Source organism: Xenopus laevis, chromosome 8S (assembly GCF_017654675.1).
Source record: "Xenopus laevis strain J_2021 chromosome 8S, Xenopus_laevis_v10.1, whole genome shotgun sequence".
NCBI classification, from domain to species: domain Eukaryota; kingdom Metazoa; phylum Chordata; class Amphibia; order Anura; family Pipidae; genus Xenopus; species Xenopus laevis.
Genome location: NC_054386.1, coordinates 95880085 through 95907765, shown reverse-complemented (window position 1 = coordinate 95907765; position 27681 = coordinate 95880085). Strand labels below are relative to the sequence as shown.

At 39.2% G+C, this 27681-nt stretch overlaps 1 protein-coding gene across 3 annotated transcripts; it reads left to right on the top strand.

The window, feature by feature from the left end:
* Positions 1-521: 521 nt before the first annotated feature.
* Positions 522-26932, top strand: prpf3.S (pre-mRNA processing factor 3 S homeolog). Of its 3 annotated transcripts, none has more exons than XM_041574177.1 (16): positions 522-679; positions 4008-4157; positions 7248-7378; positions 8354-8500; positions 9323-9403; positions 10292-10506; positions 11499-11805; positions 12450-12616; positions 14718-14800; positions 17660-17803; positions 18037-18136; positions 19893-20006; positions 21711-21829; positions 22811-22894; positions 23560-23621; positions 26393-26932. In XM_041574177.1, the coding sequence occupies exons 2-16, from the start codon at positions 4013-4015 to the stop codon at positions 26537-26539; spliced, it is 2046 nt and encodes a 681-aa protein (XP_041430111.1). In that variant the 5' UTR covers positions 522-679; positions 4008-4012; the 3' UTR covers positions 26540-26932.
* The last annotated feature ends 749 nt before the right edge of the window (positions 26933-27681 follow it).

Sequence of the window (27681 nt, the reverse complement as noted above, 5' to 3'; positions counted from 1 at the left end):
TTTGAAAATATTTCTCCTTATCTAAACTGTGTTTTTGTGTCTCAAAATTGTTACAAAGTATCTTATTTGCACCTGTTAGCTGTTCTGGGCTCTCTGCTAAAAGCCAATTAAGTGAGAAACTTTGTTTCTTTTTCTGGCTGTTCAGTGCAGAGAAAAGAGGGACTTTCCAGTACAAATGAGGGACTGCGGGTTGAGCTGTCAAAAGAGGGACTGTCCCTCCGAAAAAGGGACAGTTGGGAGGTATGCTTGCAACCCCTGATAAGCATATGCAAATTAAGATTCTGTTCGGTATTTGGCAGAATCCTTCGTGAAGGAATAGTGTGAAAATAGGGGATCCCTATTAAAAAGTCACCATCAGACACGGTCTTTGCTGTCAACCAAGATCCTATTTTTACTGAATAATGACAAATGATGTATTTATAACTATTTTCTAGCTTCAATAACAAAGTCTGTGTGTGAGAAAACCGTGTTATTGCAGCGCGCCAAAATCCATATGTGGAGATTGTCCATTGCTAATAAAGTTATTTAAAAAAATTCCCAGCGTGCATCACGTGATGCGGGTCAGCGTGGGCGCCAAGCTGCATGCTCATAGGACTTCCGGTTCCGTTTTGACGTCGGATCTCCGATAGCCCCGGATAGTGAAATCTCACCGAGAGAAGGGAGATTGGGGATTGCGCGGGTGAGTACGGGGAGTGGTCGGGGCGGAAGCTGTTTAACCTGCTGTTTGAATCAGGCCTAAAAGGCCTCGGCCTGGAGTAGAGATTGCTGCGGGGTCGGGAGGGTGTTAGTTGGGAGAGATGTAGAGACCGCACGACTCCACGTAGGCTTTAGTCCTATCTGTATTTACGCGACTTTGGTGCAGTTGATTATCGGCTACTGAAGCTAAAAACATTGATGAGAGGGCGGTTTAGTTTTGAGAAAAACTTTGACCCGTGATTGAGATTTAAAGACGTTTGTGGGGGGCCAGTAGCCTTCTGTCTGATCTAACAAGTGGCCTGTTCTTCCTAGTCCATGTGCGACAATATACAACAAACCATGTCTCTCTCCTGCCAGGCTTTTCCACTCTCTCCACCGCATACAAAAAGAAAAATATTCCTAATAAAAATATATCCCAATATTTTCTTGTAGAACAGCGCCTAAAGCAAACGGAGAAAGCAAAAAAAAAAACAGGAACAAAATATGGTGTAGTCTTTTTGATTATTCTTATAACACCCTTGTGGAGAAAAACAAAAGTATATATTTTGCTAGTGCGAGTTCCCCTTTAAAGACGCTTATTTTTTCTTCCTGTCCAAAAATGTGCACAGTTTAGATTTGGTGGTTTGTGGATCCTTAACCAAATTTTAGTAGAAATGCCTACTTACAAGATAATGGTGGTTCTATCGCATGTAATGATGATTCCCAGTGTCCTCCGCCAGCCACTGTTAAGGTGGCCATACACGGAGAGATCCGTTAGTTTGGCGATGTCGCCAAACGAGCAGATCTTTCCCCAATATGCCCACCTTGAGGTGGGCCCCACGATCGGATCCTAACAGTGGCTTTACGGGCGGTCAACGAACAGATGCGGCCACGAACCGACAGGATTTTTAGTCCCATCCGATCGAGATCTGGCCAACTGTCGGCCAGATCTCAATCGGGGAAGCCCGTCAGGGGGCCCCATACACGGGCCAATAAGCTGACGACTCGGTCTGTTGGCAGCTTTTATCGGCCGCCTTTAGACTCCAAGGTACGGATACAAAATATACATAGTGTAATACTGTTTTATTAAAAAATTAAGAACATTTAAAATTTTTAACTCACATTTGTTTGTATAGTTTTAGTCACATATAGGTAAGTTTTTAGCGGCACCACCAGTTGGAATTCAAAGGAGGAGATTATGCCGGCGACTCTTTCCCTCGTGGTGTTCCTCCTAGTCCAGAATAACCACCTGAAATAATCGTGTAACACCTCAGTGATGTCAGTAGTGATACAAGAGGCCTATGATGTGCAATTCTTCCCAATTCTTTCCTATATCTGACCTTTAGTTTGGGCCCATCCCAGACGATAAATCCCACAGTTTGGGAACCACTGACCAGGGTTGTCAGGTGTCATTTTCAAAACCAAAGTCGGCTACAAAACCAGCCCAAAACTAGCCAAGGGGAACTTCAAAAGTAGCCCAAAAATAGCTCAATATGAACATTGAAAAAAAGTCTAAAAATTAAATATATATGAAAAAAATGCTATTTTCAGATTGAAATATTTTTCCATGAAGCAAAATGGGAAAGATTTGCCCGGCAGCAGGGGAGTAACTACAGAGAGGGGCCCAGGAGATATAGGGGGTCCCATAAGACCTAATTCATATACAATTACAATAAATATTGGTAAAACAGCTCAAACTCTAGACATTTGGGTGGCCAGCAGATTTTTGCCCCAAAATTGTCTGAAATTGAGGAAAGTCACCAGAAAATGCAAAAATGCTTAAGAGGGATGGGAGCCCAAAATCCAGTAACTCCCGACTTCTACACAAGTCTCTCCCATGGCATGCTGGGTGTTGTAGTCTTACATTAAACTTGGCAAATTGTTAAACAAAAACTACATTACCCAACATGCATTGGGAGACACAGGCTTGGCACATTAGGGCAAGAAAAAAAACTTTGGCTGGTTTCCAAAGTACAGACCAGCCAAAGGCCCAAAAGGTAGCCCAAATCCATACCTTGGCTAATTTGTACTTTCAAAACCCGCCTGGGCTTTACATTAGTAGCCCAATTTGGCTGGAAAAAAACAACCCTGCCCTACTGTATTTGTGTGAATGTGGCTGGCAATTTATGTTGCAAGCTCCGCCAGGCATGGGCCATACCTCCTAACATTTAAGAAACCGAAAGTGGACAAAAAGATCTTTGTGGCCACACCCCCTAATCACCATGTTCATTTTACATAATTTGGCAGGTTATGAAAGTTTGAACACATTTCTGTGGTTTTTCTATGTTATTACAGTTTTGCTAATGAGGGTGAATTGCCCTTTAAGCTGTGAGTCTTCATTCTTATCAAGCTGTTACAAAATTATGTTAAGTATCCATTCTGGGCTCTCTGCCAAGACCCAATTAAGTTAGAAACTTTATCTGTTTCTGGCTATTCAGTGCAGCAGATCAAATAGAAACTCTTGGCTTATCAGTACAAATCCGTGACAGCGGGTTGAGCTGTCAAAAGCGGGACTGTCCCGCTCAAAACAGAACAGTTGGGAGGTATGGACTGGGTCAATACAGGTTTCCCTGTTCTAGGTGTACAATAATACAACTTTTTAGATATGCACTGTTGGTGTATCAGGATTTCAAAAGTGCTTTGTGCTGAATGGCTATTGTTGAAATAACAAACACATTTAATTTATGTAGCTCCTATTTGTAAATTACTCTGTTTACACTGCAAATAATTTACTCTACAATATAAAATTTCATTCCTGAACCAGCAAGTGTATTTAGTTGTAATATTGGTGTGTAGGTGCATCTCAGGTCATTTTGCCTGGTCATGTGCTTTCAGAAAGAGCCAGCACTTTAGAATGGAACTGCTTTCTGGCAGGCTGTTGTTTCTCCTACTCAATGTAACTGAATGTGTCTCAGTGGGACCTGGATTTTACTATTGAGTGCTGTTCTTAGATCTACCAGGCAGCTGTTATCTTGTGTTAGGGAGCTGCTATCTGGTTACCTTCCCATTGTTCTGTTGTTAGGCTGCTGGTGGGGGGGGGGGGGGCGATATCACTCCAACTTGCAGTAAAGAGTGACTGAAGTTTATCAGAGCACAAGTCACATGACTGGGGGCAGCTGGGAAACTGACAATATGTCTAGCCCCATGTCAGATTTCAAAATTGAATATAAAAAAATCTGTTTGCTCTTTTGAGAAATGGATTTCAGTGCAGAATTCTGCTGGAGCAGCACTATTAACTGATGTGTTTTGAAAAACAGTTTTTTATCCTGTGACAGTATCCCTTTAATTCCTTTGTGCAGTTGATAGAAAATCGGTGCGCTTACTCTTTCCAGAAAACATGGCGCTTTCTAAGAGAGAACTGGATGACTTGAAGCCATGGGTAGAGAAAACTGTGAAAGGAGTCCTGGGCTTCTCTGAGCCTACAGTGGTCACTGCCGCTCTGAACTGTGTCGGGAAAGGAATGGACAAGAAGAAGACGGTTGGTGAGTCACAAAAAAAAACATGGTTCTATTTTTTATGTAATTGAGAGAAATCGTGGGAATCTTTATATATTTAATTTTTAATGTTAAATGTCTAATCAGGGTGAGCAATAAAAGGTGCAAAGCTTGCTACTCACTTTACTGGTAAACAGTTTAAAAACATAACATATAATGGATCTTTCTCTAATTTGGATCTTCATACCTTGTTTACTAGAAAATGATGTAAACATTAAATAAACCCAATAGGCTGGTTTTGCTTCCAATAAGGATTAATTATATCTTAGTTGGGATCAAGAACAAGCTACTGTTTTATTATTGCACAGAAAAAGAGAATCCTTTTTAAAAATTTGGGTTATTTGGATGAAATGGAGTCTATGGGAGACGGCCTTTCAGTAATTCGGAGCTTTTGGGTATCCGGATAATGGATGGGCAATGGTTTGATAAAATAAGCTCAATGATTATAATTTAACTTTTTGAAGTTAAATAGCATTAGGGCTACCTGAATAGGAGGGGGGGGGGTCGCCTTTAAAGGGGTGGTTCACCTTTAAGGTAACTTTTATTATGTTATAGAACTGCTAATTCTAAGCAACATTTCAATTGGTCTTCATTATTTATTTTGTATAGTTTTATAGTTATTTGACTTGATGGTACTGTAAATCAGTCTGATTTACTCTCCAAAACCCTTATCTGCTTTTTATTTGATGTAGTGTTTCCAATTAATTAAAGCAGCCATAAATTTGTAAAAAAATCTTCTCTTAGTTTTGTGGAGTAAAGCTGGCCATGCACAATCCTCATTTGGTAAGGTCACCAAACCAGCAGATCTTTCCCCCGAGATGCACATCACAGTGACAGCAAGTGCAAGCTGCTGGGGCAAGAGCCACATCAAGACAATGTGGTCCCATGTATGGTCACCTTTAGTTTTAGTACAGTAGAGCAGTTTTGCTAAGTCATTAAAGGGACAGTTCATCAAATTAACCTTTTGAGGTCTGTTAAAGGGGGTTGTTCACCTTGACTTAACCTTTAGTATGATGGAGAGAGACTGTTTGCAGTTAGTTTATCCTTTTTTTATCATCTCAGCTTTTGAGGATTTAGCTCTTTATTCAGCAGCTCTCTAGTTTGCAATTTTAGTAGTCTGGTTACTATGGTTCAAATAACCCCAACAACCATGCATTGATTTGAATAAGGGACTGGAATATAATTAGCAGGGGACCTAAATGGAAAAGACAAGTACCGTATATACTCGAGTATAAGCCGATCCGAGTATAAGCCGAGGTACCTAATTTTACCTACGAAAACTGGGAAAACTTATTGACTCTAGTATAAGCCTAGACACAACTACAGCCCTGTCTCCCAGCAGCGCACCTTCCGCCAAAGAGACTCCCCCAGCGACTCCCCCAGCGGACTTCTTTGCAAAGTTGATGGTGACAGAGAATTGTGCAGAGAGTGCTGTGTGTCATAAAACCATCACTGATCTTTCGTATAACCAACAGGTGGCGCTGTGTGATATTGCCATCACTGTTAATCCTTTATTCAACCAACAGATGGTGCTGTGTGATATTGCAGTTACTGTTATTCTTTGATATAACCAACAGATGGCGCTGTGTGATATTGCAGTCACTGTTATTCTTTGATACAACCAACAGATGGCGCTGTGTGATATTGCAGTCACTGTTATTCTTTGATATAACCAACAGAGGGCGCACTGTTATTCTTTCATAAAACCAACAGAGGGCATTGTGGGATATTGCAGTCTCTCCCCAAGTGAACTGTTGGTATAGGAATGATTAAAAGTGACTGCAATCTCGGCTACTGCCCGCTGACCCGAGTATAAGCCGAGGTAGACTTTTTCAGCACATTTCGGCTTATACTCGAGTATATACGGTAATGTAAAGTAGCAATAACAATAAATGTGTAGCTTAAGGGTCAGGGCACACAGGCAGATTCGTGGAGATCAGTCGCCCGGCGACAAATCTCAACTTCTTCACGGTGACACCCGCCGGCGTCTTCGAATTGCTCAGAGTGCCATCCTGCCGGTGATTTACATATTAGCTGGCGGGGAGGCAGTTCAGGGAGATTAGTTGCCCTGAAGAAGGGGAGATTTTCTGCCTATGGGCCCTGACCCTTACAGAGCATTTGTATTTAGATGGGTCAGTGACCCCCATTTGAAAGCTGGAAAGAGTCAGAAGAAGGTGGCAAATAATTAAAGAACTATAAATAATAAAGACCAATTGAGGTTAGAATTAGCCTTTCTATAACATACTAAAAGTTCACTTAAACCCCCCTTAAAGGTAACAATCACGACAATGTAATATTCAGCTTCAGCTTCAGCATTCTAAAATAAGTAACTTTCTAAACATAATCAATTACATATTCTGTACTGTTTCTGAAATAATCAAGTTTATATTCACTATTTCTCTCTCGGCATCTGTTTCTCTTTATTCTGTCTTCATCAGGAGTTGGGTGTCAGATATTCTTTGACAGTTAGATCCGATATATCTTATAGGGGCTCTCATTTTGCTTAGAAGATGTTTTAGAGCTCACCAGAAATCACCAGACATCATGTCTCTCTACATGCAGGATTTGTGCAAAAGGCAGTTATTTTGTTTGTACTGGAATCAGTTATTTGAGTGAGCTCTAATTCATCTGCTAGGAAAGGAGCCCCCCTATAAGATATATTGGCTCTAACTGTCAATGAATATCTGACACCCAACTGCTGCATGAAGACAGAATGAAGAGAAACAGATGCTGAGAGAGGGATAGTGAAGATAAACTTGACAATTTCTGAAACAGTACGGTCAATTTGTAATTGATTTACAAAGTTTCTTATTTCAGTATGATGAAGCTTATATTAAATTTTCATTTTTGCAATAGTTCTCCTTTAAGTATTTCAGATGTGAAAGCTTTACAAAGGAAGAGAAAAGCAAACCACTATAGTTTTAAAATGTCCAATTGTCAAACTGGCAGGTTTGAGCTTTAAAGTGGAAAATATTTTTATATATAATTGATTGGGGCTTTGTTCTTTTAAACATATTAAAATGAAGATGAGCTGCTGGACGTATTTAATTGTTGTTTTTCTTTCTGCCCTTTATGAAGATCATCTGAAACCATTTTTAGACGACTCCACGTACCGTTTTGTGGATAAGTTGTTTGATGCAGTAAAGGAAGGCCGTAGCTCAAGGCATTCGAGATCTAGCAGTGACAGAGGCAGAAAACGGGAGTTGAAAGTACGTGCTGTCATTGTGTTGTGTTTGTATCCCTGATTGTGTGTGAGCAGTGTGCAACTGGGGCACGTGGGGAACACTTAACCTCGGGTCCCCAACCTTTTTTTTTTTTATCCGTGATACACTTTCAAATGTAAAAAGAGTTGGGGAGCAACACAAGCATGAAAAAAAGTTCCTTGGTGCCAAATAAGGCCTATTGGTAGCCTCTATGTGGACTGGCAGCCTACAGGACGCTCTGTTTGGCGGTACATCTTGTTTGTATCCAATTAAAATTTACCTTAAAGGGGAAGGAAACCTAGTCAGCACAAACCCCCCTCCCTCATCCCCCCTGGCCTACCCGTCCCGCTGGGCAAATGCCCCTAACTTGTTACTTACCCTTCTGCGCAGGTCCAGTCCAGGGAGTTCACCGACGGCATCTTCTTCCATGCGATCTTCTTCCTGCTGTGAACGGCGTTTTGGCGCATGCGCAGTAGGATCATTTCGCCGGTACGGATCTACTGCGCATGCGCCAAAAGTCACGCGCATGCGCAGTCGATCGTACCGGCGAAATGATCTTACTGCGCATGCGCCGGTCAAAGCAGGAAGAAGATCGCGTGGAAGAAGATGTCGGTGAACTCCCTGGACTGGACCTGCGCAGAAGGGTAAGTAACAAGTTAGGGGCATTTGCCCAGCGGGACGGGTAGGCCAGGGGGGATGAGGGAGGGTGGGCAACAAACGGGGGGGGGGGGGGGTTTGCGCCGACTAGGTTTCCTTCCCCTTTAAAGACCGCGATTTAAAAATAAGCACCTGCTTTGAGGCCACGGAGAGAAGGAGTTGGTGAGCAAGATGTTCCTCATGAGCCATTACTTGGGGCCACTGCTTTATCTAGTAACACCACAATGTTGTGGTTAAATTGTTTCCAGCACCACCAACTAACTTTGTCATTTAGCAGATTTGGTGGCTCGTTCTTTCTTGACCTTCTTCATGTTTCCCATCCAGGAGGTGTTTGGTGACGAGCCAGACCTTTCCAAGGATTCCTCCAATTCCAAGAAAAAGCGAATACCGCGTTTTTCAGAAGTAGAGGAGGAGCCAGAAGTGATACCAGGCCCTCCCTCAGAAAGCCCAGGAATGCTGACTAAGATACAGGTATGATGGCGTGTCACACTCGGAGTGAAATGTATGTATAACTTTATCTGTAAAGCGCTGTTAAGGAGCCACAGTGCTGTACAGTGCATAAAAGTACTGTGTGTGTGTGTGTGTATATATATATATATATATATATATATATATATATATATATATATATATATATATATGTATTTATATAAAAGTATACATGGGGGAGAAAAATCACATAATAAATATATACAAAATCATAGGACAAATTACATATTTCTCTTTAAAGGATAACTAAACCTTTAAAATAAGTGTAGAATTGATGAGGATGCAATTATAAGCACTTTTGTCATTTACATTCATTATTTATTTTTTCCTTATTCCTAGATATTAAAATTAATTCCTATTAGTACAGCTTTCCTTTGTTACAACAGCACCACCTGCTGGTCAGTTTCCCACCAGTCTGACCACCAAGTAGTCAAGGAAGTTGTCAGGAGAAAGAAAGAGGCTGCTCTGATGTTCTTCTGCTTAGGAAAGATTTGAGAAAGGTTTCTAATTTTTTTTTTTTTTTTTCCTAAGCAGAGGAACATCAGAGCAGCATCTTTCACACAATTCATTCATATTAACAGTGCATGTATACATTAATATCTTGAAATGGAAAAAGAATAAATAATGAATGTGAATGACAAAAGTTTTTAGAATAGGACCCTCGTCAATTTTACATTTACTTATTTTAAAGGTTTACTTATCCTTAAAATTTTGTAAAGATTTCCGACGAAGTTGATAGTCTCCCCACAGTCTTCATGATGGTGAAGTTTATTAATCTAAACTACTTGTATGGTTTTGTTGCAGATTAAACAAATGATGGAATCAGCAACACGGCAGATTGAAGAGAGGAAAAAACAACTGAGCTTTGTCAGCCCCCCACCAGTGGTAAGAGATGTTCTTGAACTGACTTTAATATTTGCACTAATACTTCTTTGCAGCATGGATATTCCCTGCATGTATATAGTTCCTTTAAAGGAGAAAGAAAGCTACCGAGTCAGTTTATTGCCGATTAGCCGCAATAGTGCAAGCTATAACACTATATTTATTCTGCAGAATGCTTTACCATACCTGAGTAACAGCTATATACACTTTGTTTAGGAAAGCAGCTGCCATATTAGCTTGCGGTGACATCACTTCCTGCCTGAGTCTCTCCATGCTCACTCATAGCTCTGGGCTCAGATTACTGCAGGAAGGGGAGAGAGGAGCAAACTGAGCATGCTCAAGCCCTAGTCCTGGAGGTTTAAGCTGAAAACAGGAAGTCTGATACAGAAGCCCATGAGTACACAATAGAAGGAAAGAAATGTGCTGTTTCTTTTGACAGAGGACTCAGAGCAGCATTACTTTGAGGGTTTATTGGTGTATTTATATAGACCTCTTTCTGATAAAACGTACTTAGTTTTAGCCTTTCCTTCTCCTTTAAAATCTAAAAATGCTCTTTATAACAGTGTAGCAGACAGTATAAATCATATTTGCAGATACTTTGCTTATGTGCTTGGATATATCGCAAAAACATATGGCTCGATTCAAACTCTATACTTTTAAACCCAAATCTCTGCACAAAATAGTGATCTAATCCAAAATCATAGATTTGTGAAATTCAATAGCGATTTGCTTCTTCAACGGTGGATCTTTAACACTGCGTGTATCATTCATTTTTATCTATCGGGTGGCCAAAAGTAGAGCTTGCCAATTATTCTTCGTATGCTTGGATACTTTTACTTTATACTATATTTTTACTATGTATATATATATATATATTTTCTTGCCCTCTAGAAAGTCTCATCAGGGCAGTCGGAGCGTTCCAGCATAGGGAACACCATACAGCCTTCCCAGGCAGCTACCTTTATGAACGATGCCATAGAGAAGGCCAGGAAAGCTGCCGAGCTGCAGGCCAGAATCCAGGCTCAACTTTCTTTAAAACCAGGACTCGTAGGAAATACAAACATGGTTGGGCTGGCTAACCTTCATGCCATGGGAATTGCACCTCCGTAAGTATAAACTGCTCACAGCAAAGCTGCTTGGGCAGTCTGTTGGTTCTGCAAACAAGTCACATTTTTCAGCAGTCTTGGGTAAATCCATAAATATTTATTGTTAAAGTGGAACTAAAGAGAAATTGAGAATTTAATATAAGTAGGGATGCAGCAAATCCACTGTTTTGGATTCGGCCGAATCATTTGCGAAAGATTCGACCGAATCTGCATCCTAATTTACATATGCAAAATTTGGATTTGGTTCGGCCGGGCAAAAGAATCCTGCTGAAAGGCCGAATCTCGAACCGAATCCTGGATTAGATGCATCCCTAAATATAAGCTTCATCATACGGAAATAGGAAACTTTCTAAATACAATCAATTAAAAATTCTGTACCATTTCTGAAACAGTGTAGTGTATCCTCACTATTGCTCTCTCAGCATCTGTTTCTCTTCATTCTGTCTTCATGCAGCAGTTGGGTGTCAGATATTCATTGACAGTTAGATCCAATATATCTTATAGGGGGGCTCCTTTTGCCTAGAAGATGTATTAGAGCTCACTCTATTAAAATCACCAGACATCATGTCTCTCTACATGCAGGATTTGTGCAAAAGGCAGTTTTGTTAGATTTTGTTTGTACTGGAATCAGTTATTTGAGTGAGCTCTAATACATCTGCTAGAAAAGGAAGAACCCCTATAAGAAATATTGGATCTAACTGTCAATGAATATCTGACACCCAACTGCTGCATGAAGACAGAATGAAGAGAAACAGATGCTGAGAGAGGAATAGTGAAGGTAAACTTAATTATTTCAGAACCAGTACAGGATATTTAATTGTATTTAAAAAGTGTATTTCAGTATGAGGAAGCTTATATTAAATTTAAATTTTTGTGATAGTTCTCCTTTAATCATGGCCTAGTGCATTTTATTATCATAGATGACCATCGCATTGTTTTGTTAGACCAACAAGGTCACATGATTTGCCCTGTTCATTTTATTCCCCTCACAGTAAAGTGGAGTTAAAGGACCAGTCCAAGCCCACACCATTAATTTTAGATGACCAAGGCCGCACTGTTGATGCAATGGGAAAGGAGATTGAGCTGACCCACCGCATGCCCACGTTGAAAGCGAACATTCGGGCTGTGAAAAGGGAGCAGTTCAAACTGCAGCTGAAGGAAAAACCTTCAGACGACTTGGAGGCAAATACATTTTTTGACTCCAGAGTTTCCATTGCCTCTTCTCAGCGCCAGAGAAGGTTGTTTAAATTCCATGAAAAGGGCAAGTTTGAGAAGATTGCCCAACGACTTCGGACAAAGGTAATAATGGGCTACAGATGCTTAACTTGATGTACCAGCAGAAAGGTGCACCGGGCCTATAACAGTAATGGTGTATGTCTGTCCACAGGATCTCATGTTGGATTTTGTTAGGCCATCATTAATGGCCTAGCCAGCACCAAATAAAAATTTGCCCAATAAAAAACAACATAATTATAAGCAACTTTCTAATATACATTCGTTGCAAATTGCCTAGGTTTTTTAAGTTATTTGGACATTTAATGTGTCTTTGTCCTTTTCTATTCTCTCCACTGGTGGCTCAGACTATTGATACAATTTAAGACATGGCAGCTGATTAACAGGGCTGACGTTGCTGCTTGTTTAAAAAGTAACAACCAGAATTTGAGCAGATGCTGCTTTTAACAGTAAACATTTTAACAAATAACTTAAAAGCACTGAAAATGTTTAATTAATATATATTGGAAATTGGTCTTTAATTAGGCTAATTTTTATTTTGGGGTTGACTTGCCCTTTAAGTCGGTGAGACTATAGGACTGATTATTTGATTTTGATGCATAATGCACTGGTTTCTGAGCAGCCATGTAATGTTGTATTGTGACTTTTATATTGCACAAACCCATACATCCATGACCAGCATTCTCATGAAAACAGCTTTTTCTCAACAGTCACAACTTGAGAAACTGCAATCTGAAATTGCCCAAGCTGCAAAGAAAACCGGTATCCAGACATCAACAAGGCTTGCCATGATTGCCCCCAAAAAGGAGCTGCGAGAAGGCGAGATCCCTGAAATAGAGTGGTGGGACTCTTTCATCATCCCCAACGGCACAGAACTGTAAGTTTGGCCCCTCTGTTTTTTGTTTTGTGTAATGTAATGCGAACAGTGATGGAAATGAATCTTTGCTCCCTTTATTTTTGTTTGCCTTCTCTACAATCCTACAAGATTGTTGCAGCGTGTGTGTTTTATGCTTTTGTGAAACATGACTCTTCCATTAGACTACACAATATATAAAGAGAGTTGCTGCAAAATGCCAATGAAAATATAAATCCTACTTAAAGTCCAATAACAAAAATAATGAGAGAGAGGATATTCAAAGTTCACCCCGGTCTATGGGGCAAATTCACTAAGATCCGAAGTTGCGCCAGCGAGAGCTTCACCGCACTTCGCCAGGCGTATTTTCGCCAGTGCTGCGTAAATTCACTAAAATGCGAATTTGCGTTCAGGGAGGCGAATGGAAGCGAAGTTGCACTAGCGTTAATTCGTCAAGCAAAGCGAAGTTACGCTAGCGATGCCTAATTTTTGCATACGGCGCCAAGTTAAAGTACAATGGACGTATATGTAGCAGCAAATACATCACACTACACAAGCCTGGGAAAGCTTCATAGAATAAAATAAAGTTGTTATTTTGCCCTACACATGTGCCCACTGTATAGTTTAGGTGCCATATGTTAGGAAATGTAGGGGGGAAAGAGGGTACCCCCAAAAAAATTAACAATCTTTTCCAGCCTATCACCCTTAAAAAAGGAAAAGACGCCAGCGTTTTTTGGGACTTAGAAAAAATGTCTACTATTTTTGGGACTTTTTTACAACTCCTATCTACTCTATTGCACTTCGCCTGCTCTAACCTGGCAAAGTAAACTCTGGCGAAGGAGGTCACGTTCAGAAAAAGATCAATGTTAGTAAATTTGCATCTTTTCGACCCCTTCGCCAGAGTGCAACTTCGCCAGCGTTAGGGTGTGAAGTTGCGCTAGCCTATCATCACCACTTGCAAATTTTCGCCAGGGTGACTGATAGTAAATTTGCGAAGTTGCGAAATAGCGTTAGTCACTTCGCCCTTTAGTGAATCTGCCCCTATGGGTGCATGTATATGAGGCATCAACAAAAGTTGTGAGTTTCTCCAAAAGAATCAACCAAAAATGGTTAGAGATACTAAAAACATTTATTAGGACATTACAGGGGAAATAAGTCCTCCAATAGGCTCGAAACGCGTTAGGCTTTCACCTGTTATATCCTAATGTTTTTGTATTTTTAACCATTTTCGGGTGATTCTTTTGACAAAACTCACAACTTTTGTAGCGGCCTCTGTTACTCCATTAGACTGTTAAGCTGTGATTTCTTAAAGGGTTTTTTTCTAGGCAAAAACAGATTTTTGCATAGAGAGAAAAAAATGCGAAGCAGCTTTTCAATTTACTTTTATTGAATGTTTTCAGTGGCTTTAGATGTATTCATAAATGTAATTATTACTGAAAGCACGGTCGTCTGCTTGTTTATACTTCCTGCACTTCTAGTTCTGTCTCCTCTTCTGAAGCAGAAGTTGCTGAATAACGGACCAGAGGACTGACTAGGTTAAGGGTCAGGCCCAAAAAAAACCCAGAAAATGATAAATACTGATTTCATCTGCAATTTCCTTTGAGTTTCATGTTATATCAACAAGAGGGCTGCCTGATATAACATGAAATGTGTAAGGCTGTGTTTTTATTTTGTTTGTTTTATTGATACAGATATTGGATCTGTTATCTGGAAACCTTTGAATTATGGAAAGGCCTAGTCCCATAGACTCCGTTTTATCCAAATAATCCAAATTTTTTTAAATGATTAAATGTTTCTCTATAATAATAAAACAGTATCTTGTACTTGATCCCAACTAAGATATAATTAATCCTTATTGGAAGCAAAACCAGCCTATTGGGTTTATTTCATGTTCACATGATTTTCTAGTAGACTTAAGGTATGAAGATCCAAATTACAGAAAGATCCATTATCCTGGAAGCCCCAGGTCCTAAACATTTTGGATAATTGGTCCAATACCTGTATAAAGTATATTTCTACTTTTAAATTTTACACGCCTGACTGGAGGTGGACTGCCTGCTTCTACATTACCCGTGTATACACCTGTCCATGTTTTTGCGGCTTGTAACAACTTTTTATATTTTAGGACGGAAGAGGTTTTATTAAAAAGAGAGGATTTTCACGGCATCACAAACCTTGTGGAGCACCCAGCACAACTCAGCCCCCCAGGTAATGTCAGAATCAAAGGCTGGGAATAGGTTCCTCATTTAATGTCTAGTTTTATCATATAGTTTTGTATGTTTATATGATCAGTGTCGCTAAGATGTCAGGAGCTGGCTCTGGTGCTTAATACTGTGTTTAAAGGAATGGTAACGTCAAAAAAACAAGTGTTTTAAAGTAATAAAAATAAAATGCAGTGTTGGCCATTTTCAGAAACACTACTATAGTTTATATAAAGAAGCTGCTGTGTAGCCATGGGGGCAGCCATTCAAGCACAGGATACAATGGGGGCAGCCATTCAAACTATTTAACCTGTGCATATAGACACAATTTCCTCCATGGCTACACAACAGCTTGTTTATATAAACTATAGTAGTACTTATCTGTTATCTACTGTGTATCCTATGCTTAAATGGCTGCCCCCATGGCTACACAGCAGCTTGTTTATATAAACTATAGTAGTACTTATCTGTTATCTACTGTGTATCCTGTGCTTGAATGGCTGTCCCCATGGCTACACAGCAGCTTGTTTATATAAACTATAGTAGTACTTATCTGTTATCTACTGTGTATCCTGTGCTTGAATGGCTGTCCCCATGGCTACACAGCAGCTTGTTTATATAAACTATAGTAGTACTTATCTGTTATCTACTGTGTATCCTGTGCTTGAATGGCTGCCCCCCATGGCTACACAGCAGCTTGTTTATATAAACTATAGTAGTACTTATCTGTTATCTACTGTGTATCCTGTGCTTGAATGGCTGCCCCATGGCTACACAACAGCTTGTTTATATAAACTATAGTAGTACTTATCTGTTATCTACTGTGTATCCTGTGCTTGAATGGCTGCCCCCATGGCTACACAACAGCTTGTTTATATAAACTATAGTAGTACTTATCTGTTATCTACTGTGTATCCTGTGCTTGAATGGCTGCCCCCATGGCTACACAGCAGCTTGTTTATATGAACTATAGTAGAGTTTCTGAAGCAAACACATCAGTTTTACCAGTGCAGGGTAGTAGTACATGATATTTTCATTACTTCATCATCATCATTTATTTATATAGCTTACTTAAACTCAAATTTTTTGGTGTTACTTTTCCTTTAGTAAACAGATAAAAAAAAACAGTGTTTTTCAGCAGTTTTGCTATAGTAAACCTTGTCCAGAACTGCCGTCTATTTGCTGAGTTTGTCTAACTGTTCCTTTAAGCAATGAAATGTGATGCAGCTAAAACCGTTCAAATGTATTTTAGAAGAGCAGGAGCAGCACCTATGGGAAGGCTCAGACAATACATCTTGAATTAAAATACAGATCTGTGCTGGCAGTGAATCACTACTGCTTTATGCACAATTATGTTTTTTTAATAACATTTAAGCAATTTCATGTAGATATCTACATTGTATATAGCACCCAGAGGATATTGTTATTCCTTATATGTTTGACACAAAGATCTAGTTTCCCTGTCTTACATGTACTAGTATCCATTCATTAGAAGCCAATTAAACTGCCTTGCAGTAAAGGCAGATGCTCAATGTCCGTTTGATCTTTCTTGGTGAAACTGCCTGTGGTTGGGTCTAATTTAATCTCATACAATGATTGTATGTGCTCTGCTTGTTTAGATATTACTCAAGCTGAACTGGTTATCCACATGGTCTAGGACTGATTCTTGCACTTTTAGGTTTGCACAACACAATCCAATTTAACACGCTATGTGAAGGTCAGTTTAAGGTTAAGGGCACACCTGGCGATTCAGGGAGATTTAGTCGCCTGGCAACTACCGTATATAGTCGAGTATAAGCCGTCCCGAGTATAAGCCGAGGTACCTAATTTTACCTCCAAAAACTGGGAAAGCTTATTGACTCGAGTATAAGCCTAGGGTGAGAAATGCAGCAGCTTCTGGTAAGTTTCAATCAAAAATTGAGGGTTTCTGCTCCCGTTGGAGGTGCCGGCGTCTCGTTTTTGGATGCTGGCGAATATTCTTGGAGGCTATTCTTGGACGCCGGCGGCTATTCTTGGACGCCGAGGTAGAGTTTTTCAGCGTATTTTGGGGGCTGAAAAACTCTGCTTATACACGAGTATATAAGGTAATCGCCTCTTCTTTGGGGGCGACTAATCTCCTCGAACGCCTTCCCACTGTCTTGTGCCGGCTATAATGAAAAGTTGCCTGCGGCATGGCACACACGGCGCTTTGTATTCCGCCAGAAGTTTCCTTGTGAGGCGACTTCGGAATAGGAAGCGCCACATGTATGATGCCGCAGGCGACTTTTCATTATAGCCGGTGCAAGACAGAGGGAAGGTGTTCGGGGAGATTAGTTGCCCCAAAGAGGCGATTAGTCGCCAGGCGACTAAATGTCCTCTAAATTGCCAGGTGTGCCTAAAGAAGAAGGAAAGGCTAAAATTAAGTAAGCTTTATCAGAAAGGTCTATATAAATATACCAGTAAACCCTCAAAGTAATGCTGCTCTGAGTCCTCTGTCAAAAGAAACAGCACATTTCTTTCCTTCTATTGTGTACTCATGGGCTTCTGTATCAGACTTCCTGTTTTCAGCTTAAACCTCCAGGGCTAGGGCTTGAGCATGCTCAATTTGCTCCTCTCTCCCCCTCTCTGCTGGAATCTGAGCCCAGAGCTATGAGTGAGCAGGGAGAGCTGACACAATAAGCTAATATGGCAGCTTCTATCCTAAACAAACAGAGACAGTATCTAGAGCTGTTTACTCAGGTATGGTAAAGCATTCTGCAGACTATATAGTATTATAGGTTGCACTATTGTGGTTAATCTATTGGCAATAAACTGCTTCGGTAGCTTTCCTTCTCCTTTAAATACATTTATTATAGGCATGCTTAGCCTTTTTTCTTTACATCTCCAGTTGACAAAGATGCTCCAGTGACGCTAGGAATTTACCTAACGAAAAAGGAACAGAAAAAGTTGCGCCGACAGACTAGGAGAGAAGGACAGAAAGAGTTACAAGAAAAGGTGCGCCTGGGTCTTATGCCCCCGCCAGAACCCAAGGGTAAGTTTCCTGGTAACTACAGGTCAGGCTTTATTGTAACAACCAAGCCGATTGGCTGTTACCTGCATTTATATGCGTCAGTATGTAACTTGTGTAGATTCCTTTGCACTTTTAATCCTGATAAAAATATAATTCCCCAATCCGTTTTATCAGCAATCTCACTCCCATTTATGAACTTCACACTATGGCTACCTTTGATTTTAATAAAGCCTTTCTTTTGTCTTTTCTTTCAGTGAGAATATCAAATCTAATGCGAGTTTTGGGAACCGAAGCAATCCAGGATCCCACGAAAGTAGAGGCACATGTCCGAGCGCAGATGGCAAAGCGCCAGAAGTAAGATGGACTCCTTTGTTTTGTTCATTTAAGTGCACAGTCCTTTAATAACTGCTGCTAGTCTGAAAAGTTTCAAAATCGTTACTACTCCTATAGTCTTATCTACTCGACTGTGATATTTTGAGACAATTTGCGATTGGTCTTTGTTTGTTTTTTTGGGTTTTTTTTTAATCGCATCGCTTTTAAAATGATTTTGATTTTTGTTCACCACTTTGGTATGTTTGGTTGCTACGGTATAATAAATAAAAATTCTCAAAAAAATGCTTCAGTATTCAGCCGAATCTTTCACCAAGGATTTGGCAGAATCCCAAATAGTGGATTCGGTGCATCCGTAAATGAAACAGAAATTCTGCTCAACAGGGACACAATGTATCAACTAAGGGCTTATTTACTAAACTCCAAATGCAAAAATCTTGAAAGATTTGTAATTTTTTTGTTTTTAATATATAAAATTGGACTCGTAAAAAAAATCATGAATTTATTAAACCGCAGAGGATGGTAAAGTCCGAATCAAAAAATCCGGGATCTCAGACCTGTCGGGGTTGCATATAAGACAATGGGAGAAGTCCTAATTATTTTTTGATGTGCGCTGGGTTTCCTGCAATTCCCCGAAGTTTTCGTGTGGAAAATCTGAAAAAAATCATTAAAATCTGATTCCCCCCCCCCCCCCCCCCCCCGCAAAGCAGGTTTTCGGGAAAATGTAATAATAAATCAGCGTAAAAACCTGAGTGGATTTGATGGGAGTTTGTAGCAGAAAATATTGAGATAAATTCAGACTTTGATAAAAACAGTTTACAGGGTCGGCGACCCCCTCCCAGAGTTGCTTTAGAAGGTGAAAAATGACACTTTACACTTCAATATTCGAAAAAAAGTCGTTATTTCTGGGGATCTATCTGAAACTAACTGAACTGAAAACAATCCCTTTTAAGCTAACTTCAAATCAAATTCAATTTAGCTTTTAAGTGTGTAATTCACTGAAATGTAATTTTTATATGACAACATTTAGGGGCAGATTTATCAAAGGAATAAAATTCGAATTTCGAGCTATTTTTTGTGTACTTTGACTAGGGAATAGTCCAAATTCGATTTGAATTTGACAAAAAATTAGAAAATTCGAATATATCGAAATTTTTTATGTACTGATGTATTGTCTCTTTAAAATTCGACTTTGACCATTTGCCATCTAAAACCTGCCGAATTGCTGTTTTAGCCTATGGGGGACTTCCTAGAACCCATTTCGAGTCAATTGGTGGACTTTTAAAATATAAATCAGTTTTTTTTTTTTTTTTTTTAAACTTCAAATCGAATCTGAACGAAAACGGCCTATTCACTCGGAAAAAAAAGTTGATATTTAATTTTAAATAAAATTCAACCCTTGATTAATCTGCCCCTTGATAGGATTTCAGTATTTTATGAAACTTTGCAGTATTATTTATTTTTGATGTTGTTTGGCCTGCAGTTATCGGGCTTGGATTGTAACCTGCTATAAGTTGCTAGGGCTAAATTTCCTTGCCAACCAGGGAGCAGATTGGTCTGCTCCCTGGAAGAGGAAGATCACTAGCAGATCTGCAAAATAAAATAAGCTATTAAAATACAAAGAATGATAGAACTGAACCGTTGCAGTTATTGTAGGAAAGTCTTTATAAAATAGTTTTGTTTTTTGTTTTTTAAGCTCTGCCTTGGCTTCCAATGTAATGTCCATTATGTAAGCCAAAGATTCCCCAGCGCTTAATGTAACTTCATTGTTTCTTCTTAGGGCCCATGAAGAGGCAAACGCAGCTAGAAAACTCACAGCAGAACAGAGGAAAGAGAAGAAAGTAAAGAAGCTCAAGGAAGATATTTCCCAAGGAATTCATGTTTCTGTATATAGGTATTTCATTTGGTCTGACCCCTTGTTTGCTCAAATGACAAATGCTATCTTTTTTTGGTATTGCAGGTCTTTTTTTATGTATGTGTATGTATGTGTATAAATATATATATATATATATATATATATATATATATATATATATATATATATATATATATATATATAGTCAACTACAAGAGGTCCTCTGCACTCAACCCATTATCAATATATTTAAGACAGCGACATTTTGTGCTACTGAAAAATGCCTTACCCTTTAAACAACACAGGGATTGTTTGTCCATATATTGCAATATATTTAAGCTCGCCAACTACGTCAAAGTCATCCCATATCTGGCCAGTCCTACGCTTAATTTTATCTGATTCATTAAGAATTCTATTGCTTCATTATACATTTAACACGGACTATGTTTTACCTGTATTTTAATCAAATACCTATAAATACTCTGATCTTCCCTGCTAATGGGATGTGGTTGCCTTGTGTTGACGTAGAAACCAAAACAAAAGGTGTAGCATCTATAGCCCAATTATTTTTTGTGGTTTAGTTCTTAGAGGTGAACTAAAAGTTAACAAAGAAGTTTTGGCAACCACAGCCCTTTAGCAGTAAAGATCTGTGTCTCTCCAAAGATGCCCCAGTAGCTCCCCATCTTCTTTTCTGCTGATTCACTGCACATGCTCTGTGTGCATTTCTACCCATGTTTGTTTTTAGGGTTTAGTTCTCCTTTAAAACGTTGAAAAAAAAGGGGCTTTTGAGACTCCCCACGTTAATGAGGAGGACCAGGTGCCCTGCCCTGAGCTTTTAGCTTACAAGAGCAGATATCACTGTGTACAATCATAGAGTACACTACGTGTATGCTTGTAGAGGTATGGGATCCGTTATCTGGAAAGCTCCAAATTACGGAAAGACTTTCCCATAGACTCCATTTTATCAAAATAATCCAAATTTTTCAAAATGATTTCCCTTTTTTCTTTAAAAGTAAAAACAATACCTTGTACTTGAGCCCAACTGAGATATAATTAATCCTTATTAGAAGTAAAACCAGCCTATTGGGTTTATTTCATGTTTACCTGGTTTTCTAGTAGACTTAAGGTATGAAGATCCAAATTACAGAAAGAATCCATTATCCGGAAAACCCCAGGTCCCGAACAGTCTGGATAACAGGTCCCATACCTGTACTTCAATAAACACCTGGGTAAATAAATAGGCTGTGTAAAATAAAAAAATATTTCTAATATAGTTAGGCAAAAATGTAATGTATAAAGGCTGGAGTGAGTGGATGTGTAACATAATAGCCAGAACACTACTTCCTGCTTTTCAGCTCTCTAACTCTGAGTTAGTCAGTGACTATAAGGGGGGCCACATGGGACATAACTGTTCAGTGAGTTTACAATTGATCCTCAGCAGGCTAACTATCTATATTAGATACATTATTTATTTTGCACAGCCTATTTATTTACACAGTTTTTATTTTTATAGTGAACTGTTCCTTTAAACTGTAACTGCCTGGAGGACTGTTCTTTGAGTGCCTGCTCTACAGACAACACAGTGATAACCACTCCTTTTAAAACTTGCCACCATAGAAAGTTACCAGTTACATATGGCCAGTGTTTTTGCTTTATGCCTCTGAGCAATTCTGTTTTTTTGACCTGTGACTTATGGCCCAGTATTTCATCTGTGACATTCAGGCCATAACCTTTCTGTTTCAGTATCAGAAATCTGAGCAACCCATCCAAAAAGTTCAAGATCGAAGCCAACGCAAATCAGCTGTATCTTACAGGAGTGGTGGTTTTACATAAAGATGTCAATGTGGTGGTCGTGGAAGGCGGTAAGTTTGACATTCTTTAGCTTTTATAGTTCCCTGTCATCAGCCCTGTGATTATTAAAGGGTCATCAGGAAAAACGCATCAGTTATTAGTGCTACTCCAGCAGAATTCTGCACTGAAATCCATTTCTCAAAAGAGCAAACAGATTTTCTTATATTCAATTTTTTTCAATTGACATATTGTCAATTTCCCAGCTGCCCCAGTCATGTGACTTGTGCCTGCACTTTAGGAGAGAAATGCTTTCTGGCAGGCTGCTGTTTTTCCTTCTCAATGAAATTGAAGGAGTCTCAGTGGGACATGGGTTTTTACTATTGAGTGTTGTTCTTAGATCTACCAGGCAGCTGTTATCTTGTGTTAGGGAGCTGTTATCTGGTTACCTTCCCATTGTTCTGTTGTTAGGCTGCTGGGGGGAAAAAGGGAGGGGGTGATATCACTCCAACTTGCAGTAAAGAGTGATTGAAGTTTATCAGAGCACAAGTCACATGACTTGGGGCCGCTGGGAAATTGACAATATGTCTAGCCCCATGTCAGATTTCAAAACTGAATATAAAAAAAACTGTTTGCTCTTTTGAGAAATGGATTTCAGTGCAGAATTCTGCTGGAGCAGCACTATTATTAACTGATTCATTTTGAAAAAAAAAAAATGTTTTTCCCATGACAGTATCCCTTTAATATCTTGGAATGAAAAAAGAATAATGAATGTACATTACAAAAGTTATTAGAATAGCCCCTCATCAATTTTACATTCACTTGTTTTAAAGGTTTACTTATCCTTTAATGCTGTGTAATAGATGATTATAATGAGGCAGAAGCTGAACTAGAGATGGGGTTATTGAGGAAAGGAAAGTAAAAATGTAAATTGTTTGAATGTCCTGTTGTGATGAGAAACTGTGTCCCCACTACACTATTAGAGGCCAGGTATTTTTGCAGCACAACATATAATGCACATGTTCTATATAATTCTGCTGTTTTTGTATATCCAGGTCCCAAATCACAGAAGAAATTCAAACGGTTAATGCTTAGTAGAATAAAATGGGATGAGCAGACAACAAACAGTAAGGGAAAAGGTGAGTACTTCTCGTTTATTCCACTTAAAGGGGTTGTTCACCTTTAAATTAACGTTTATTATGTTATAGAATGGCTAATGCTAAGCCTTTTTTTAATTGGTCTTCATTATTTATTTCATATAGTTTTAAGTTATTTGCCTTCTTATTCTGGCTCTTTCCAGCTTCCTAATAGGGGGTCACTGACCCCATCTTAAAACAAATGCTCTGTAAGGCTACAAATTTATTGGTTACTGCTACTTATTATTGTTTATTTCTATTAAGGCCTCTCCTATTCATATTCCAGTCTCTTATTGAAATCAACGCATAGTTGCTAAGGCTATTTGGACCCTAGCAACCAAATTGCTAATATTGCAAACGGGAGAGCTGCCGAATGAAAATCTAAATAACTGAAAAACCACAAATAATATTAAATGAAAACCAATTGCAAATTGTCTCAGAATATCAATATCTTTATCATATTAAAGGTTAACTGGAAGGTGAACAACCCATTTAAGGACAAGTGTCCCCTGCATTACCCACAATGCACTCTGAAAAAAATAAAATACTGCTAAATAGTTGTGTTCCACTAAAACAGCTGCCATTACTCTACTGTACGGTTGCCTCCTGGTTAAACATTTCATAATTACCAAATCCATTTTTGGCTTTTATTTTTGTTTTTTTGACAGATAATGATGAATCTGATGAAGAATCCGTACCTAAGGCAAACAGGTGCACATTAGTGTGGGAGGTAAGACATTATTTCCTCTGATGTATTTGTAAGCAGCTACTAAGCCTCACATTAAACTCTGCAACACTGTTGATAGTACAGGTATGGGACCTGTTATCCAGAATGCTCGGTACCTGGGGTTTCCCGGATCAGGGATCTTTCCATCGTTTGGATCTTCATACCTTAAGTCTACCAGAAAATCAAGGAAACATTAAATAAACCCAATAAACTGGTTTTGCCTCCAAAAAGGATTAATTATATCTTAGTTGGGATCAAGTACAAACTACTGTTTTATTATTACACAGAAAAAGGGAAATCATTATGAAAAATTGGGATTATTTGGATAAATAGAGTCTATGGGAGACGGCCTTTCCGTAATTCGGAGCTTTCTGCATAACTGGTTTCCGGATAATGGGTCCCATAACAGTATATTGCATATGCTGATGGGGAGGTTTCATTAACTTCATTCCTGATAAGGTGCAGTGTGCATGAAACAGCAACAACTTTCTGCTATGGTCACTGGATTAAAGGAGAACTAAAGTTTAATTAAAGAAGTAGGTAGAAATGTTGTACATGATGTTTTGTGCTTCTGTACCAGCCCAAGGCAACCACAGCCCTTTAGCAGTAAAGATCTGTGTCTCCAAAGATGCCCCAGTAGCTCCCCATCTTCTTTTCTGCTGATTCACTGCACATGCTCTGTGCTGCTGTCACTAACTGAGCTTAGGGACCCACTCACAATATACAGTACACATAGAATAGAAATGTCACAATATAAGGCTGATTAGTAATTAATACACATAATTACTACATGGCAGCACAGAAACCAGTGCAATTAGCATCAGAATTTAATTATCAGCAAACCTGTAGCATCAGCTTATATTACAGCCAGGGAAGCTCATTTTCTGCTGGATAATTAGTGACGAGCCCTAAGCTTAGCTTCTCAACAGCCAATCAGAGCCCACTGAGCATGTGAGTGTCACAGACACTTTCCAAGATGGTGACCCCCTGTGACAAGTTTGAAGTCCTGGATCATTGCTGCAATTGACAAGCTGAAACTTTAGCCTTGTGCAATAAGTTCTGTATATTAAATATGGCATTTTTTGCCACATTATTTTTTAGGGTTTAGTTCTCCTTTAAAGCATTGTTACAAAGTTTCCTGTAATTATTGAAATCAAGCCTCTAATAATTCCTATTACTGAATCTGCTATGGTAGGAGCAGGTATTTTAAATTCCCTGTGATTACATTTCTATTTCCTTTTCTGTTTTTCCACCAACCAGCTTTTATTCTCACTTTATTTAAAGGTAAAAATAGCCTATTTCTATTTACTCAGCCATACCTCAGAGGAGAAATTCAGAAAAGTCTCTGCTTTGCAGAGAATCTATGCACTTCCTACCATGGAAAGTAGAAGAACTTTTAAAGGAACAGTTCAGTATAAAAATAAACACTGGGTAAATAGACCGTGGAAAATAAAAATGTATCTAATATAGTTAGTTAGCCATAAATGTAATGTATAAAGGCTGGAGTGAGTGGATGTGTAACATAATAGCCAGAACACTACTTCCTGCTTTTCAGCTCTCTAACTCTGAGTTAGTCAATGACTATAAGGGGAGCCACATGGGACATAACTGGTTCACCTTTAAGTTAACTTTTAGTATACTAATTCTAAGTAACTTTTCAACTGATCTTCATTATTTATTTTATATATTTTTTGAATTGTTTCCCTTCTTCTGACACTTTCCAGCTTCAAAGGGGATCACTGACCCCATCTAAAAAACAAATGCTCTGTAAGGCTACAGATCTATTGTTATTGTTACTTTGTATTACTCCTCTTTCTATTCAGGCCTCTCCTATTCAAATTCCTTTCATTCAAATCAGTGCATGGTTGCTATGGACCTTAGCAACCAGATGGCTATGACCCACATGGTCCCTGATTGGTTACTGCCTGGTAACCAATCAGTGGAAAAGCAGGAAGTAGTGTTCTGGCTATTATGTTACACATCCAGTCACTCCAGCCTTTATACATTACATTTTTGGCTAACTAACTGTATTAGAAACATTTTTTATTTTGCACAGCCTATCTATTTACCCAGTTTTTATTTTTACACTGAACTGTTCCTTTAAAGAAGAATTCAACCATAAACTTAAAAAACCCCTACCCCTCTACCCTACATAGACCCTCCTCCTCCCCCCCAGCCTAAGTGTTACCCCAGGCAAATGCCCCTAACGTTTTACTTGCCCCTTGGTGCAAATTTAGGCATCGGCAGCCATCTTCAGCCTCTTCGGTAATTTTCGGAATGAGATCGGCGCTTCAGCAATTGTAATGAGTTTCAGAGCATGCGCATTTGTTGCGAAACAAAAAAAATTGCTCCAACTGCGCATGCGCCGCCATGCTGTACTTATTCCGAAGTTTTCGATGAGAAGACGATGGTGCCCGTGAACTCCGATCACTGAATCTGCACCGAGGGGCAAGTAAGAGTTAGGGGCAATTGCCCCGGGGTAACACTTAGGCTGGGTAGAGGAGGGAGGGGGTCTATGTAGTGTAGGGTTTTTTAACTTTAGGGTTGGATTCTCCTTTAAGTCCCAGAATTCATCACTTCAACATGAAATAAGGAGGAGAGATTGAATGGCTGCCTAAAAGGGGGGCGGGGATATGGTCCATGCAATGCAGAGACCAACATGGTTTCCTCTGTCTGAGTAATTCTGAATATCTGTATTCAAAAACACCTTTAAAGTTTCTCCTATTCTTCTTTTGCATCAAAATGTCATGACGAATTTTCTGATTCTATTTCAGGGTACAACTAAGGAACGCAGCTTCGGAGACATGAAGTTCAAACAGTGCCCCACAGAGAATATGGCTCGGGAACATTTTAAGAAACTTGGAGCGGAGCATTACTGGGACCTGGCGCTAAGTCAGTCTGTTTTGGAAACTGCAGACTGAAAGCGAGTCTTGCTTTACTACACTGCTGCAATTCTCCATTTAGAAGTAAAAACGGACTCGGACTATGAGCACCGTAACAACTTGCAGTGCTCGCAACCAAATCTAACTTGAAACTCTTTCTTGCTCAAGCAAAATTTTCTCCTTCTCTTCCACCTTACTCTAATGCTGGGTCATCTCAAAACACTGCTGCGGAACAGTTAAACCATAACAATCTGCTCCTGACCGGCCTTTGTCCACTGATTGTAACAAAAAATGACAGTCACTCTGCAGCCTTTACCCTCCCCCTCTCTTTTTTTTTCCCCCTTTTCACATAAAAAAAAAAGGCTTTATGTTTCACCTTTGAAGAAATGTCCTCCAGAATGATTTTATTTTGGTAAAGCAAAGCCTTGTTTATATGTTTGTTGGTTCATTCATGAAAACAAAAAACAAAACTATGGGAAAAAGCTAAAACATGGATCTTGCATAATAGGAATTTGTATTGTACATCGCATCAACCAACCCCTAAAATCGCAGTATGGATTTTAAGCTTTTCAAAAAACTCATTACTAAATCTAGATGCCTCTTATAAAAAAAAAAAAATTAAAAAAATACAATCTGGTCACAAGGAGAAATAAAACGATAAAGAATTAGACTTATACAGAAGCTCAAAGCATAAGGTGTAGGTCGCATTTCTTTAGCAGTGACCATAGTATTCTTTTCTGCAGATTCACTGCGCCAGGCTCTGGGTTGCTGTTGTTTCCTGAGCTTAGGAAGAGACTTGTAATATATACAGTATAAATGGGCAGATTTCTCAAGGGTCGAATAGTAAATTCTAATTTTCGAGTGTCAAAATTCACACATTAAAATTTCAATCCCCCTATTCAAATGTGATCGACCGTGGAAACCATCCTAATTCGAAAAACCTGCTGAGTTCATGTACAAATCAATGGCAGAGGTCCGTTGCGCTATTTGGAGATGTTAAAGGGTATGTAAAGGCAAAAAAAAAAAAAAAAAAAACCTTAGGTTTCTTTTTCATTAAAGAAAATAAAAATGTCTCCAATACACTTAATTAAAAAATGTGTACCGTTTTTATAAGAAACCTGACTGTATGCAGTGAAATTCTCCCTTCATTTACTGCTGTGGATAGGAATTGTCAGATGGTC